This window comes from Polypterus senegalus, chromosome 8 (genome assembly GCF_016835505.1).
Source record: "Polypterus senegalus isolate Bchr_013 chromosome 8, ASM1683550v1, whole genome shotgun sequence".
In the NCBI taxonomy this organism is placed as follows: domain Eukaryota; kingdom Metazoa; phylum Chordata; class Cladistia; order Polypteriformes; family Polypteridae; genus Polypterus; species Polypterus senegalus.
This window is the reverse complement of record NC_053161.1, coordinates 138,200,824-138,214,820: the sequence shown is the minus strand read 5'-3', so window position 1 is coordinate 138,214,820 and position 13,997 is coordinate 138,200,824. Positions and strand designations below refer to the sequence as shown.

The window sequence follows — 13,997 nt, the reverse complement described above, 5'->3', positions numbered from 1 at the left end:
TAATTCCTCTCCTCCACAATTTAACATTATAAATCAAATAGTTCAGACGTGATTATTTCATGAGTCAATGCCTTCAAGGAATAATGCAACAAAATACTAAATATGACTGCTTTAATAAACCGAACATAGTTATGTCCCAAACATTATGGTACCCTTAAATGGGTGAACCATGTAAAAAGAGTGTTGTCATTTCTACATAGTGTGACTAAAAAATGTATGCAAATACCCTTAAATTAAAGTCTGCAACGTGCATTTTAATCACATCTGAATTGCTTGTTTTATATGTCTAGGGAACCAAAACAAAAAAACCTTGCGCACACACACACACAAATCTAATTATATATAATGCAAGGTTGACTTACTCATGAAGTGACTCATTCACACACGCACTTACTCATCAACAAAAATATTATTTCCTGTTTAGGGCATTTCAATTTATAAATTATTAAGGGTAAAAATGACCCATACAAGAGAAAAACTAAATATCCCAAAATCTAAAAAACGTTTTGACTGATTTGATTGAAATTTGATCACATTAATAAAAAAAAGGAAATTAGCTTACACTTGTTTTATTTGTTGATATTTGTCGAAAATAATACTGTACTAATGTTCTACCGTACTGTACAGGACTGTTTAGGGCTTTCCAATGTATGCAAATAAATTGCAGAAGGGATAGGAGAAACACAAGAAGTGGCACTGATCAACAGTGTGGATGGACGAGTAATGAAGGAAATAGACAAACATACATGACATTCTTACTATAAATTTCCTTCACTTAGCAAAGCAACAGAATAGAGGGAATATTTGCCTCATACATTCCCAGATACTAATGTTTTAATTGTCAGGATTGTTGATGCCTGTGTTGTTTTTTAGGTTGACCGGCTTTGAAAATACTCAAACTCTCATATTCGTTCGATAGTAACATGATGACAGCCAAGGCGGTCACGCCAGTGATCTTTAAGTGTCCTGCTAAATGCTTGTGGAACTGGCTGTCCTTCCCCTTCGTCCCTGTGTTGCAAAAAGTGAATTCGGAAAATGTAGACTTTCTTCGGTATAACTCGAAATGATACCAGGAACGTGGGAGTTTTAGAGTCAAAGCAGATGCTTATTTACAATAAATAAAAGCTCTTGCTGTTTCTGTCATACTCTGTGAAGTACTTAATACCACACACTCGCAGCTTCTGAATTATACTGCAAGTTCTGCTTTTATTAAAGTTTTTAAGCATTTCAAGACTGACAACTTTGAAATATTTAAATTGCCATAATTACGAAGCCAGGACTTTTCCATTCCATTTTAATCTTGAGGGTTTGAAGGTATAGGCGCCAGGTTGTTGCACGACAGGGTGAATGCCGTTTTCGTAACAACCATAATGACCTATAGTTTTGTTATCGTCCAAAAAAAATGAAAACTTACTGTTGTTATTTTATTCTGCATTTTTATCACACTTTATGTGGATTTAGTCATTATGAAAAATAATAACGGTGCACTCCTGGAATGTCAATCAACTGCCCGTCTTAAGGCGAATGTGATGACGTATTATGAGTGATTATGCGATGTCACTAACCACGCCCACAACAGACTCCTGCAGGATCTGCGCAGTCTAACGCAGTTCACAAACACTGTTTACTGCGTCGTGACAGTAGACAGACGCTACTCGCTGTACTCACAGCGACATTTCGCAAGCGCCCATACAACAATGTGTCGTGAGAAAATCTCCATGTTAAAAGACATGACGGCACTGTTGTATGTTCTCTCACTTTTTGAACCTGTCCACCGCTCCAGACCTAATGCTGTTGTGCAAATGCGATAATCGCCGTCCGTCTAGCGGCACACTTCGACGCAGACCCAAAACATTTTTTACTTTGGCGAGGCAGGCCATCGCAGCTGCTGCCCTGGCTCCTCCCGGGAGAGCTGCTCGGCGCGCGCTGGAGTCGCGCACGGGTGGTGGCGGTAATGGAGGAGGAGTTCGGGCCACTAGCCAACGTGTGCGTGCTCAAAATAAAAACAAGCAGAGCGTCGCGAAGACAGAGCGGCACGCTGGGGACGCTGTCGCAGAGGGAAGAGCTAGAGGAGGAGGGGGCCGTGGCACAAAGCCGTCCCCCTGGCGGAGGGAGGAGGTAAGTACTTCTAGACGTGGAGCTCCGCGCTGGGACTGGTTCCTTCGCAGCCATTTTCTGTCCAACCAAACGGCCGTTTTGAGAAGGTAACCAACCAGGGCTGCATTGGAGGTTTGTATCTGGCTCCGGCCAATGATTGCTAACCGATTTCTCTTTGGCTCGAATCGAAATGTCCGTCTCTCAGTGTGTGTGGGTTTTTTCCTGTCTAATATATTATCTCTCTGCGAAACGAGAATTGTGAGCAGAGGAAGCGACTGGAGAACAAGATAGAGGCGCGAGATAAAACGTGCCTTTAAAAATCTTAAACAGGCCCGCTTTCAGGCAGGGTGGTCGTCAGTCTTCCTTTGTGTCGCCTTTCGTGTTCTTTTGAAGGGAAAACTTCATACCCATGTGGAGCTTATGATATGCCGCCAGAAAAATTGTGACAAAATACCACCAATCGCTTTTTTAAATTTTTTTTTGATGGTATCTTTGTAAAATGTCACAATTGCAGCGTTGGTCTCCATGTTGTCTACGCACTGGCTTGTATGTAGCAGCTGCAACTGCGCCTCGTGCATATTAGACTTCGTGTCTATCTGCTCAGTTGTGTTCTTTTACTCATTGGGTGTTGTGCATTGATCGTGCATTATTTATTTAAAAAGTACTGCGTTTTTGCACCCGTCTTATGTTTTGTTCCGGAAATGCTTCTGCTCCGTCCTTATTTTACCTGGGGTTATTTTGCTTACTTTTTTGATAAATTGGAATTGAACACATGTCCAGTGCTAATATCTTAATCAAAGGAAAGCATGTCTTTTGTGTTAACCCTTATAGATCCCGAGGCGCCAACTGCGTACGTCCTGATTTAAATTAAATCCAGTTGCTGGCTGCTTTTCAGGTTCTTGCTAGAACGGATTCTCTGATCCTGAGCACAGGTTGTTCTCTCTCTGCACAGCCCGAATGATTTAATTTCTGAGTAGTAGTAGTTTCTTAACAGTGGCATCAACATGTGCATTTTGATTTCCTTCTGTTCAGGTATTGTCTTATGTAGACCATGTTTGCTGGTTTGCGTTTCAAGGTTCGTGTTTGGTAATGACATAGTCTGGTTAGGTGTTTGTATTTACACACGCGATTTCTGGAAGGTGCAGTAACATAGTAAGTTTTGAAAGTACTAGGGGTTTGTGTGTCACTAGTAAAATACATAACTATAACTGTTTTAGTGAAGTCTTTATTCAGAGGAATTTCAAAAGACTGCGGCTTGTGTGATGCTTTCTTCCCATAGCCAAATTAGTTTTGTAAATGTTCCGATTTATTTAGTTAAATATGAATATTGGATCTTGAAGTGTATATTAAGCACAGGTTCAAGGTTTCTTTATTTAGTAATTTTTATACAAGAAAACATGAAATTTGCCTTCTCAGTTGCATCTAATAACAAGATAGAAAGAAAATAAATAGACTAGACAGGTTAAGGTTAGGCAGTTTTATAGTGTATATGTACGTAAAAATCGTTACAGGGTACACATCACACCTTAATTTTCTCCTATATACCAACAAGAAGAATGGGTAATTTGTTTCTCTCTTTAGTTATATGGTCTTTAAAGTACAGTAGATTTGGCCTAAGAAGTATAGGTTATCCATGTACCAAAATTAACAGGTTACCTAAAAATGCCATAACAGCAGTAAGTGAATGCCCATGGGTAGCAATTTAAGTTATGAGAAATATTGTTCTTAAATCACTTTGTTTGTGTGTGCTTATATATATTTAAGGCACTGAAGCTGGTCAAATATTTCTAACAGTATGGAAGGTGCTGGTAGCTCTCCGTTTTCTTTATTTTTTTAGTTTTTTTGCATGCTTTCGTTATGTTGCTTAGGGAAGTGTACCTGACCCTGCAGTATTTGGTTGCGTCTATTTACCATAGGTAGGAGTCCATTTTGCTTTTGTAATGTTCAGCCTGACTTTTTATTTTTCTGACCATCTTAAAAGAAATTGAAGTTAGAGGACACCGTGGACCAAAATTTGGCAGAAACATTTAACAGTTCTGCAAGTTTTGGTTGTAACGGTCTTTGGTTGTGATATGCCATTTTGCCATTTGTGTGTGTGCTTCTGAATTTATGATATCCATTTTAATAATAAATGGTACATTTCCTTAGCATGTTGCCTGTGCTTGCTCTTTGTGCTGTGTAGCTTTGGGTTAAAACAAAGTTCTTCAGTCATTTTCACTCATTTAACAATGCCAGATCAAAAGCAAACATTTGTGTAGCTAGGTGTTAGTTTGTATATCGCCCCTTATTTATTTTCAGTTATTCTATGTGTGTTAAGGAGTATAGGGCGAGATCCCATTTTCTGATATGAAAGTTACAGACCATTACTTTGGGAGTATATTTTATTGTGTTTTTGACAGTACAAATATATATACACTTGGGTTCGGAGGAATTGCCAGTGCCTTAATTATTTTAGATCTTGCACAATTTTTAAGGATAACCGCAGTATTTTTCAAGCCAGAGTCCTAACACAAATTTATTGTATAGATTAATTTGACATGGGAAATTGTGCTCTTGAGAGCTAAGCTTGTGTATTCTATTATTACATGCATTACAAAATACAATTCAGCAGATGTTTATGTTGAAGTCTATGTTGATTACGTAGATGGGTAGCACAACTAGTTCTTAATAATAAAAAAAAAAAAAAGTAAATGCTCTGCCTGTTCTTGTGGTTTGGAATGGTGTTTACAGGGTATCATCCCAGATAATAATAATAATAATAAAAAAATTTGTGTTCGTCTCAACTGTTACTTGAAATGAAAGTTAAAAGTTTACAGTGGGGGAAATATTTATTTGATCCCCTGCTGAATTTGTAAGTTTGCTCACTTGCAAAGAAATGAACAGTCTCTAATTTTTATGGTAGTTTCATTTTAATGGAGAGAGACAAAATATCAATCAAAAATTCAGAAAAAAAAAACACATTACATAAATGTTATAAATTGATTTGCATGTCATTCAGTGAAGTACTTATTTGATCCCCTCCAGCCTAGCAAGAATTCTGGCTCCCACAGATTGGCTGTGTGCCCTTGTGGCACACATTACAATTAATCAATTACAGATACACCTGATCTCAACTTATGCGTATGGAGCACACCTATCCACAGAAATAATTTCTTCCATTCCATTCATTCAAACCACGCTAAGGAGTTGCGGTCGGATCAGCTTCTGTCTTGCTGCTGGCAAGCTGCATGTTCTGCTTGTTGCGCTGCACGTCGATCGTTTAAAAGCCTGTATAGCGGCTGTCCTGTTGCTACTTCACGTCTCTGCTGCTCGCGTTATGAAGGTGGGTTTGCTGAACGCACACTAAGGTGATGCGGTCTGATTATCTGTTCGTTTGCTGCTGCTGGCGAGCTGCGTGTTCTGCTTGTCATGTTGTTCGTCTATCATTTAAAAGCCTGTACAGCAGCTGTCCTTTTGTCTTGCGTGACAAATGTCTTCCGAGAAGATCACGTCTTGCCTCCCTCCCTCCCAAGATTTTTTTTTTTATAATAGAGAGAAATGAGCACTGCACAATTAAAATTGTAATCGGTATTTATAATTACCCCTCAATAATTAGGAATACCTAATAGGTACACTACTTTAAAAAAAAAAAAAATTGCCTGTATAAATATAGTAAATGTATATTTGCATTTAAGCAACTGCCAATATCAAATAATTGACTCAATTTTTGAGTGTTATATATAGTGGTATTTATTTAGACAAATGATGAAAACTACTTTTTTTTAAATTAAGCTTTGTTTCAGTACAGAAGAAATGAAATGATGTGACAGCTTGTAATTATGAAGCATTTTATTTTCTTTTTGTATGTATTGATATTTCCTGTAAATATTTTCTAAGTTAAAAATAATGTGTTTAAAGGGTTTTTTTTGTTTATTTTTGTATTTTTATGGTGACTGAATAATCAGCATACAGAATTTTGTTTTGTTAATAAAAAAAAACAGTCAACCCCTGAGGTTTGTAGCTTAATTCAAAAATATTAGTTAAAGAGTTTAATATAGAATATAGGCATTTTATGTGTCTGGTTATGCAGGAGCATAGTGTAAAGTTTTTTAATGGGTTGGGTGGGGTGATAGGGGAGATTCAGAATCAGCCCTAACAAAACCAGATTGAAGCAGACCTAGTGGCATTCAGGAAAATTGGTTGGAACAGGCAAAGGCCACTGACAAAAATTACTTAAGAAAAATGTCATGATTTCTTCATAAGGAAGCAGTGTATCTTTATCTTATCAGATGTTAATGTGATGCTTTTCTTGCTGTTCTGGCTATAGCCACAGGAAATATAGCCTTTATTAAATGTTCATAATTACCACTTAGTCCATCACATAAAGAATGTTGGTCAAAGAGGTTATTCAATATCTGATGCAGTAGGAAATGTACAGCTTTTTTTGAAACACTGTCAGTGGTGAATGCAAACTACCTCTACCATTACCTTTGATAATGCAGTAAGATTTGTGGTGTTTACTACATATGGATGGATTGTCATTCTAGGCTTCGTATGGTTGCAGACAGACAAGCCACATGAGCAAAACAAACCCAATGCTGTTTCTAAGGCAAAGGAAAACGCCTCCACATTAATGCTAGTAACTCACCTAGGGTTTGTTGGTTTGTGCAAATAAAAATAAATGCATGTTTGGTTTAGACAGACAATATATCATGACACATTTATCCCCACCATCCCCCCACTTACCATTTCAAAACTGTGATGCAGCCCAAAATAGGCTGAATATTCTAAACTGCTGCAGGCTAAACAGAAAACAATTTATAGTGCATTTTTTTCTTTTTCATTACTGGGCTAATAATTTGACAGCTGTATGAATTTGCAATCATTCATTAGTAGAATACAATAAGTGCAATGGTTCCTCAACAAAAAGTTCTAAAGAGTAATTTTCATGTTTTACTCTGGTTTTAGAAATGGTTTTAATCTGTCATACGGAAACATTCTACAGTGCCTAGCAATATAAATAGCCATAATAAAATTTTATTTCTGTTATAAACAGTAACTATCCTTTACCACATTTCTCAAAGTAAGTCTGTGTAAGATCCATGTGTTTTTTTTTCTTCTAAGTGTCTCAACGCCATTCCTGTGTTTTCCAAATTAGTTTTGATTTACATTAGTCAAAAGTGTGCACGTTTAAGACCACTTAAGAGTGACAACTCACAAATTACCCAGAAAAAAAATGAAAAGCTTCCTAGGACATAACATGCTAATCTTGAAGTACCTTTTTATTTTGATTTTCAATTCTGGTTAGCATTTTGGCTTTGGCAAAAGATCTTTAGATACTCTACATAAAAAAAAAAAAACTTTTGTCTTTTCTGTAGAATTTTGTTGAAGAACACCTAAGAAAACATTTGCTTTAATCTGCCATGCTATAATTCATTTTCATTTTGATTATGAACATAACAAAAGCTCATATGTTTTCAGTGTGTGATCTGGAAATAAAGCATGTTTTTTTTTCTGATGAAAAAAAAGGTTACTCGGGTTACATAAGTGACTACCACTAGTCAGCAAGCAGTAGTAGACCTCCAAGCCCTACAGCGATGTCATGGTACAATAGATGTTCTGCTTGCTGCTTCAAAGTCCAGAGAAGTGCATCTGCCCCACCTGAAGCATTATCCAGGGGACTTCAATTGCTCCAAGGCAGGGGTCTCAAACTCTGTCCTGAGGACCCATTTGGCTGCAGTCAGCTAATATTTTTAATTGGACTCCTGGGTTAATTAAATGAACTGTTGTTTCCCAGATTCTGTGTTTTGGGAACAATATAGAAATTAGAAAACTAAGTTTGGTTAAAAAATATATAAATGTACTAAGCAACTAATATAGGAATAATCTTTTTTTTTTTAACAATATTTTCATCTTGATTTTCATTCTACTTTTCCAGTTCTTTATTTAGTTGTCCATTATTTACTAATTAGTGGGTCTGATGCTAAAGTAGTTGGTAGCCTTTCAGTGTTATTTTTCTGGGTGACCACTCTGCTCATTTTTAATTGTCATTAGTAAGGTACAATGAAGTGAGCAAACTGCACAGAGAAAGGAAAAAATATAATTAAATCAACAAGAGATAGTTAAGCATTTAAATCTATAGCAAAAATAGAAATGTGTAAATGTCTTATAAATGTAAGTCACGCAGCTGTGCTTTTCTGAATGTAGAATAAGGGGAGAAAAGAAAAATACCATTTGAGATCAGTGTTATCATTTGTTGTGTCTTATTGTGAATCTGATTAAAACAAGAATCTCAAACTACAGTGAGCCCCCAGGACCAAGTTTGAGAACCCCTGCAGTGGATTTCTAAATCTGTGCAGACATATTTTTGACTTGGAGTCAAGCTGCTCTGCCACTGAAAAATCAAAAATACCATTTATTATTCACTTACATATTCCAAAAAGTCAAATATTTAAATCTGTGTTATACAGCAAACATTCCTGGTGAAATAATTGAGAAAGTTTTTTTAAAGGAATTTCATGCAGAATTTTCAGCTAATAGTTTAAGTTTAATAGAAAACAGTAAGTCATTATGGCAATTTTACCTTTCAAAACACTACTGTTTCTGGCTTGAGTGAAGCGGCACTGAATTCTGCCATCAGGAAAAGGCTGGTAACAGGCTGTCTGATTTGAGTGACAACCCTAGAAAATACCATTAGACTAGCTTTAAAAATTGAAACCCATGCTGATGAAAGAAGACAAGAAAATAAATGCATACACTTATGTAAAATTAGATCTAAGAAAATATGGATGGAGACAAGTAATTTGGCAGGGGGGATATTTTTTATAGTGTGTTGGCTCTGGTGACCAAGTTGTCCGAAATTTTACCTTTAACCTTAAATAGTTTTGTTCCTTTTTACACTAAGATCTCAATGTTCAAGCACTTACTGATTCTAGGGTAGCAGGCAGTTTCATTACCTCATCTTCGGTTCAAAAGTAACATTTCTACAAAGTATATAACTACAACCAATTTATGGAGGCCATATAGATTAAAACATTCTTGATCATGTGACACTCCCCTGTCAAATTATTCACTTTAATTCTCACAAAGCACAAATCTCTTATTAAAAATAGATTGACTTCCAAACTCATTCTTGGTTTCCCATAGTTAAGACGGCACCATCTCAGGATAAAATTTGAAGGAATTGGAAGCTTTATTGTGTAGTTAAGGTCTAGGAGACAGTGTGTATTGTATACTACTACAGTGTATTTTAGTGACTAAAATTTCCAAGGTGTATATAGAATTTCAGGAATGACTTTAGCAAGCAGAAGTTGTTTTGAGTTGCCTTCAAATCAATTTTATGAAAATACATTTACCTAAAACATATCTCCATGCCTCATCTGACCCTCTTTTTACATCACCAAACACATACTCAAAGGATAATTTGGGAATATATTTTCATCCACATTTTAGTCCTACCAGAGCTGTTTTGTAATTTATTAAGTGAGGGAATGGTTCTTCATAACCCTGCGTTGATTGTAGTTTGGTTAGTAAACATCATTTAAACATCTGTTCTCAAACCAGCTCTTTGATATCAAACCTTTTGACTACACTGTATTTACAACACTTGTCGTACATGTTTAGATTTTGTTTATTTTTAAAATAATTCTAAGACATGATACTGTATTTGTTTTAAGGTGCTCAGATTAACTCTACTTTAAAAATCGTGATTTCTTTGTTTTAAATATGGAAGCCATGACCGCACCAAAGACAGGTGTAAAACATACTCTCTGCCTCTGCACATGGGCAAGCCACACTGAGATTAAATGGTTCAAAAGAATGTTTTGAATAAACTTACTTATACACAGTAATACAAATGTACTCCTTCCCAACCCACAACAGCGGTATACATTAAACAAATGCACACAAACACAGTCCAGATTAGCAGATGCAAATGACAATTATATGTGAGATTAAGCTGCCAGAAAGTGCTTTCTTACTTTTACCGTTAATATGGATTTCCAATTATTATCACCTGTGGAAGGAACATGCTCCATGTGGTCATGACCCCATACCAGACAGTAATGACTTGAATAAAACCAGACGATGAATGAACACACAAATCTACAAAATGAACTGTGGTCCTTAAGGGTAAGCACTATTGTTATCTAAAGGCATCAGAAAAAGGTTTGGTCAAGTGTTGCAGAGAAAGTGAAAACACAAACACAATCTCCTCTCTGTTCCTAAGCATCCTTTCAAAATCATCAGCAGCTTCCTAACAGCTGTTGCACACAACCTTGGGGAAATCTAGTGACAAAGTGATCCTGGGATTTGGAGTCCTTTCAGAGAGTGCCAGTAGAAAAATCTCATATTACTTATTAAATGGGAAATTATGTCCCAGTGGAGGTAGCATGGATCAAAGTAACACTGAGGCAGTTGGGAAGTGGCCAATGCCTGTATATGTTCAACGGTTTGTTGGTTTTTGCAAGTTATTTACAGGTACTTGATGAAAGACTTTAGAACAGTTAACATCCCTATTACTAATTTAACAGAGACATTTCCAACATTTGATTGGATTTGATTGAAGGCTTAGATGAGTTGTGTCAGACTAAATGCCTTGTTTACATTCAGCCCTACTTAAGTAGCATCCTGACAACTCATCAACCTTTTGAACTAGCAGTCAACACCCACAGTATAGAGTGGAGGTATATTGTCCCAGCCTGCCATTTGGTTAACACAAGCACCATTCTTGCGTCCTTTTTCTTCCCGAAAAACTCTTTTTGATGGAATGAAATTATGATGTGGGGTATTGAATTATTTTCTGTCTGGAATAGAGACATTGGTTAGGGGGCTCAGAATACCTCCTTGCTATATTCACAGATTCCAAAAACCCAATATATCAGAAAACTGCAGTAGAATTTAATGGCAGGGAAAACCTGGTGGCCACCAGTGAGTTTAATTTTATAATTTCACATAGGAGTACAGTGTCAAAGCAAGACCCTGAACTAGTTTTTCATATCAAGTGCTTTATGGGGAGATCTCTTGAGGGCAGTAAGACCTATGGTCTTCAATTGGGTGCAGAATGTTTCACACCTACAGTATATATAATCCAGCAAATTGGCCATCAGTAAGGCAATTACTAAAAATTATGTAATGGTGTGCTATATTTATATTTATGTCTCCTACTTGTAGTGTATGAAGAAATTTCAATGGACCTGTCACGTCTGTGAAATCTTAAGGTTATTATACCATATTAGTCATAGTTGGGTAGATTTCCAAAGGGAATACATTTTATTTCTCTAAATTAATCAACTTCTGATAAGAAACTGAACATGCTTATCAATGATTTTTTTCATTTGTGTGAATTTGTAAGGTCTGTAATATCAGATAATGGTCTCAATTTATTTCCTGTTGTAAATATATTTCTGTTTGAAGCTTTGAACCAAAATAAACCTAACCTCTTGTAATCTCCAGGAAGCAACATTGAAAGCAAGCAGTTAGTATTGTTTAATCAGGAAGTCTGTTCATTGCAATGTAGACTGCCTTTAATTTTAATTGGAAGAATAATCATCCAGTTGGGTAATTTTCACTGAATGTTCACAGATTATCTGCAATATATATCTATCCATATGAGTCCCACTATGGCTTTAAACAGTTTTTATCTATTACATGTACTTATTTGGCTGAACATTTATGATGCAATTAGTTACATTTCTTTTGGTTTTCCTATTGGAGCACAAGCATGTTGGGTAACTTGCTCAGGGTCACAAAGTGGCAGTACCAGGATTTGAACCCAAAACTTCAAGAGTTTCAACTCCAAAGCCTTAACCACTACACCACACTGCCTGCCTAATAAATCAACTTCTTACACAATGCATTCTTTCTGAACAGCTAAAAAGTATTTGGTGTAAATTTTGAGGGAATCTGTTAGCTGGAGCCTCTGCCAACATTTTTATTAACAGGAAGAGATGAGTGGCATGGCTAGTTGTGTAAGATTTCCAGTTGAGGGTTCTGCCCTAAACAGTGGCACCTAGGTTCATGGGCCTGTATACCTTGATTAAAAAGACTTGTAAATGCACTATTCAAGCCCACTTTAAGCATCGTGTGAGTTTTCTGAAATCTTTGCTTTCAAGTACGTTGTTCTGTCAAGCTAGAGGCCCTCCACTATGGTGATGGTAGATTCACTGCCTGAGTGTGAAATTGAAAAGTTAATGAGTTCTAGACAGTCTGGTTTACAGGCCTAAGTACATTTATATATTTGGAAGGGTTATGGCCTGGGGTCACCAATCTTTGGTCTGTGCAATTTCCCCTTGCTCAGGCAATTCAATAAACAAACTTTCAGCAAATTATTTTTAATTTTAAATTTTGCTTGTCTTTTGACTTTTGCTTCTATTAGTTTTTCTTTTGGCAAAAGGTCTTATAACACACTGTGTATCAGACTCTTGCACCTTCCTTTTGATACTTTAAAAAAAAAATCCTTTAAATATTGATTACACTGCATTAGTTTTTATCTAATGATAATTTTACTTTTAACAGTTAATTTGTTACAAATGTAAACAAAATGTGCAACTGTTTTATGTGTACAGCAAGTACAACCAAGAATCGCCACTCTTGCTCCTTGACGAGTTTCTGGAGCAGTTCCTTCTTTCCTGGAGTACAACTGTAAGTTTATACAATAACTTGTAACAGCATTGGCTACCATCCAAAATTTCAAACCATACTTTCCAGGCTTTGATGGTATGTAGACTTTCAGTTTCTTTACTCTGCCATGCCACACACATAATTGTTCATCAAATGTAACTTGTGGATTGGGCTTCTAACTATTCATGCATGCAGCCGTGAAACAGTCGATATATTCTCAAACAAGAGCTAATCTGTCCCTTTATTTAAGTTGTTTGCGTCACAACGTCATCAAGATGGATGACTGCCAGGATCTGCTGGAATCGTTTACTGTTCTTTGTTGCTCGTATTTGGGGCCTTCCATACTTCTCTTCCCACAATTCTTGTACATCTTCATTCCTCGCGTTGAAAACTCCAACAGTAGCACTCAATTAATCCATCAAACTCTATGACATCTACAGTATGTCTTTCCAATTGTCTTGAAATTTTTCTCTTCCCTTTTTATTTGAATATCTAATAACAGTGTCTTTCATCCTCGGTGTAAGAAAGAGATCAAAGCATTCTTTTACATCTGCTGGATTGACTCCGGAAGCTGGCATTCCCATTCGGTTATCATGGACAATATTTCGACTTGCCGTTCTTCTGTTGGAAGGTTTCTTCATCAACCATTTGATTCTGCTGTCACACTTTATCATTTCAGCGGATTCCTTATTGCTTGTTAATCTGTTATCGTCCTCTTCCTCCTCTGAATCACTGTCACCAGAACATCACTCCATTTCACTTTTACGATCATCATCAAGTTTTGTTTCCTCATCACTTGACACTGTGTCACTTCCATCATCGTCCTCTTCATTTGAGTTGTCTGATGTATCGAAATATGACAACTCCTTCATTATTTCAGCCAGGGCTTCACTTGCATTGAATTTCTTTGTTGGTCCTTGAATCATTGTTCATAAACACATCAACTGGACTTGGTCTTCAACAAACTATACACCAGCAATGTCTCAGGCAGGACTAAGAAAATCTAAACCAAAGAAAAAAAATTTTAATAGAAAATTCAAATATAAAATGAAGCCAAAACACTTGTACAAAAATAGATTACGTTTCCGTGAATGGGGGGTCTTGGAGATCCCCAGCTATTTTGTGCTACTGTAGCACTTATTTGCACTAAGCTATTGAGAAGCGGATTTCGACATTTTTCAAGACAACACAAAATGAAAAGTTAGAAAATTTCATGGCCGTCGTATTACCTTGAAAGGGAAAGAATTTGAAAATCTGCGACTGGGGGTCTTAGAGACCCCCCACCCCATTCATGGATTAGG

General features: G+C 36.6%; 1 protein-coding gene across 3 annotated transcripts in view; it reads left to right on the top strand.

Annotated features, from left to right (window-relative positions):
- Positions 1 to 1,643: 1,643 nt before the first annotated feature.
- Positions 1,644 to 13,997, top strand: part of LOC120534318 (nuclear transcription factor Y subunit beta) — a 34,265-nt gene continuing 21,911 nt past the window's right edge. The window contains exon 1 of one of the 3 annotated variants that reach the window (XR_005634725.1): positions 1,644 to 2,118. Coding sequence is in view for 1 of the 3 variants with exons in the window: in XM_039761820.1 (XP_039617754.1) it covers positions 1,747 to 2,118 (372 nt within the window). In the remaining 2 variants the exon portion in view is untranslated. The other 2 variants (XM_039761820.1, XM_039761821.1) reach the window with 2 other exon arrangements.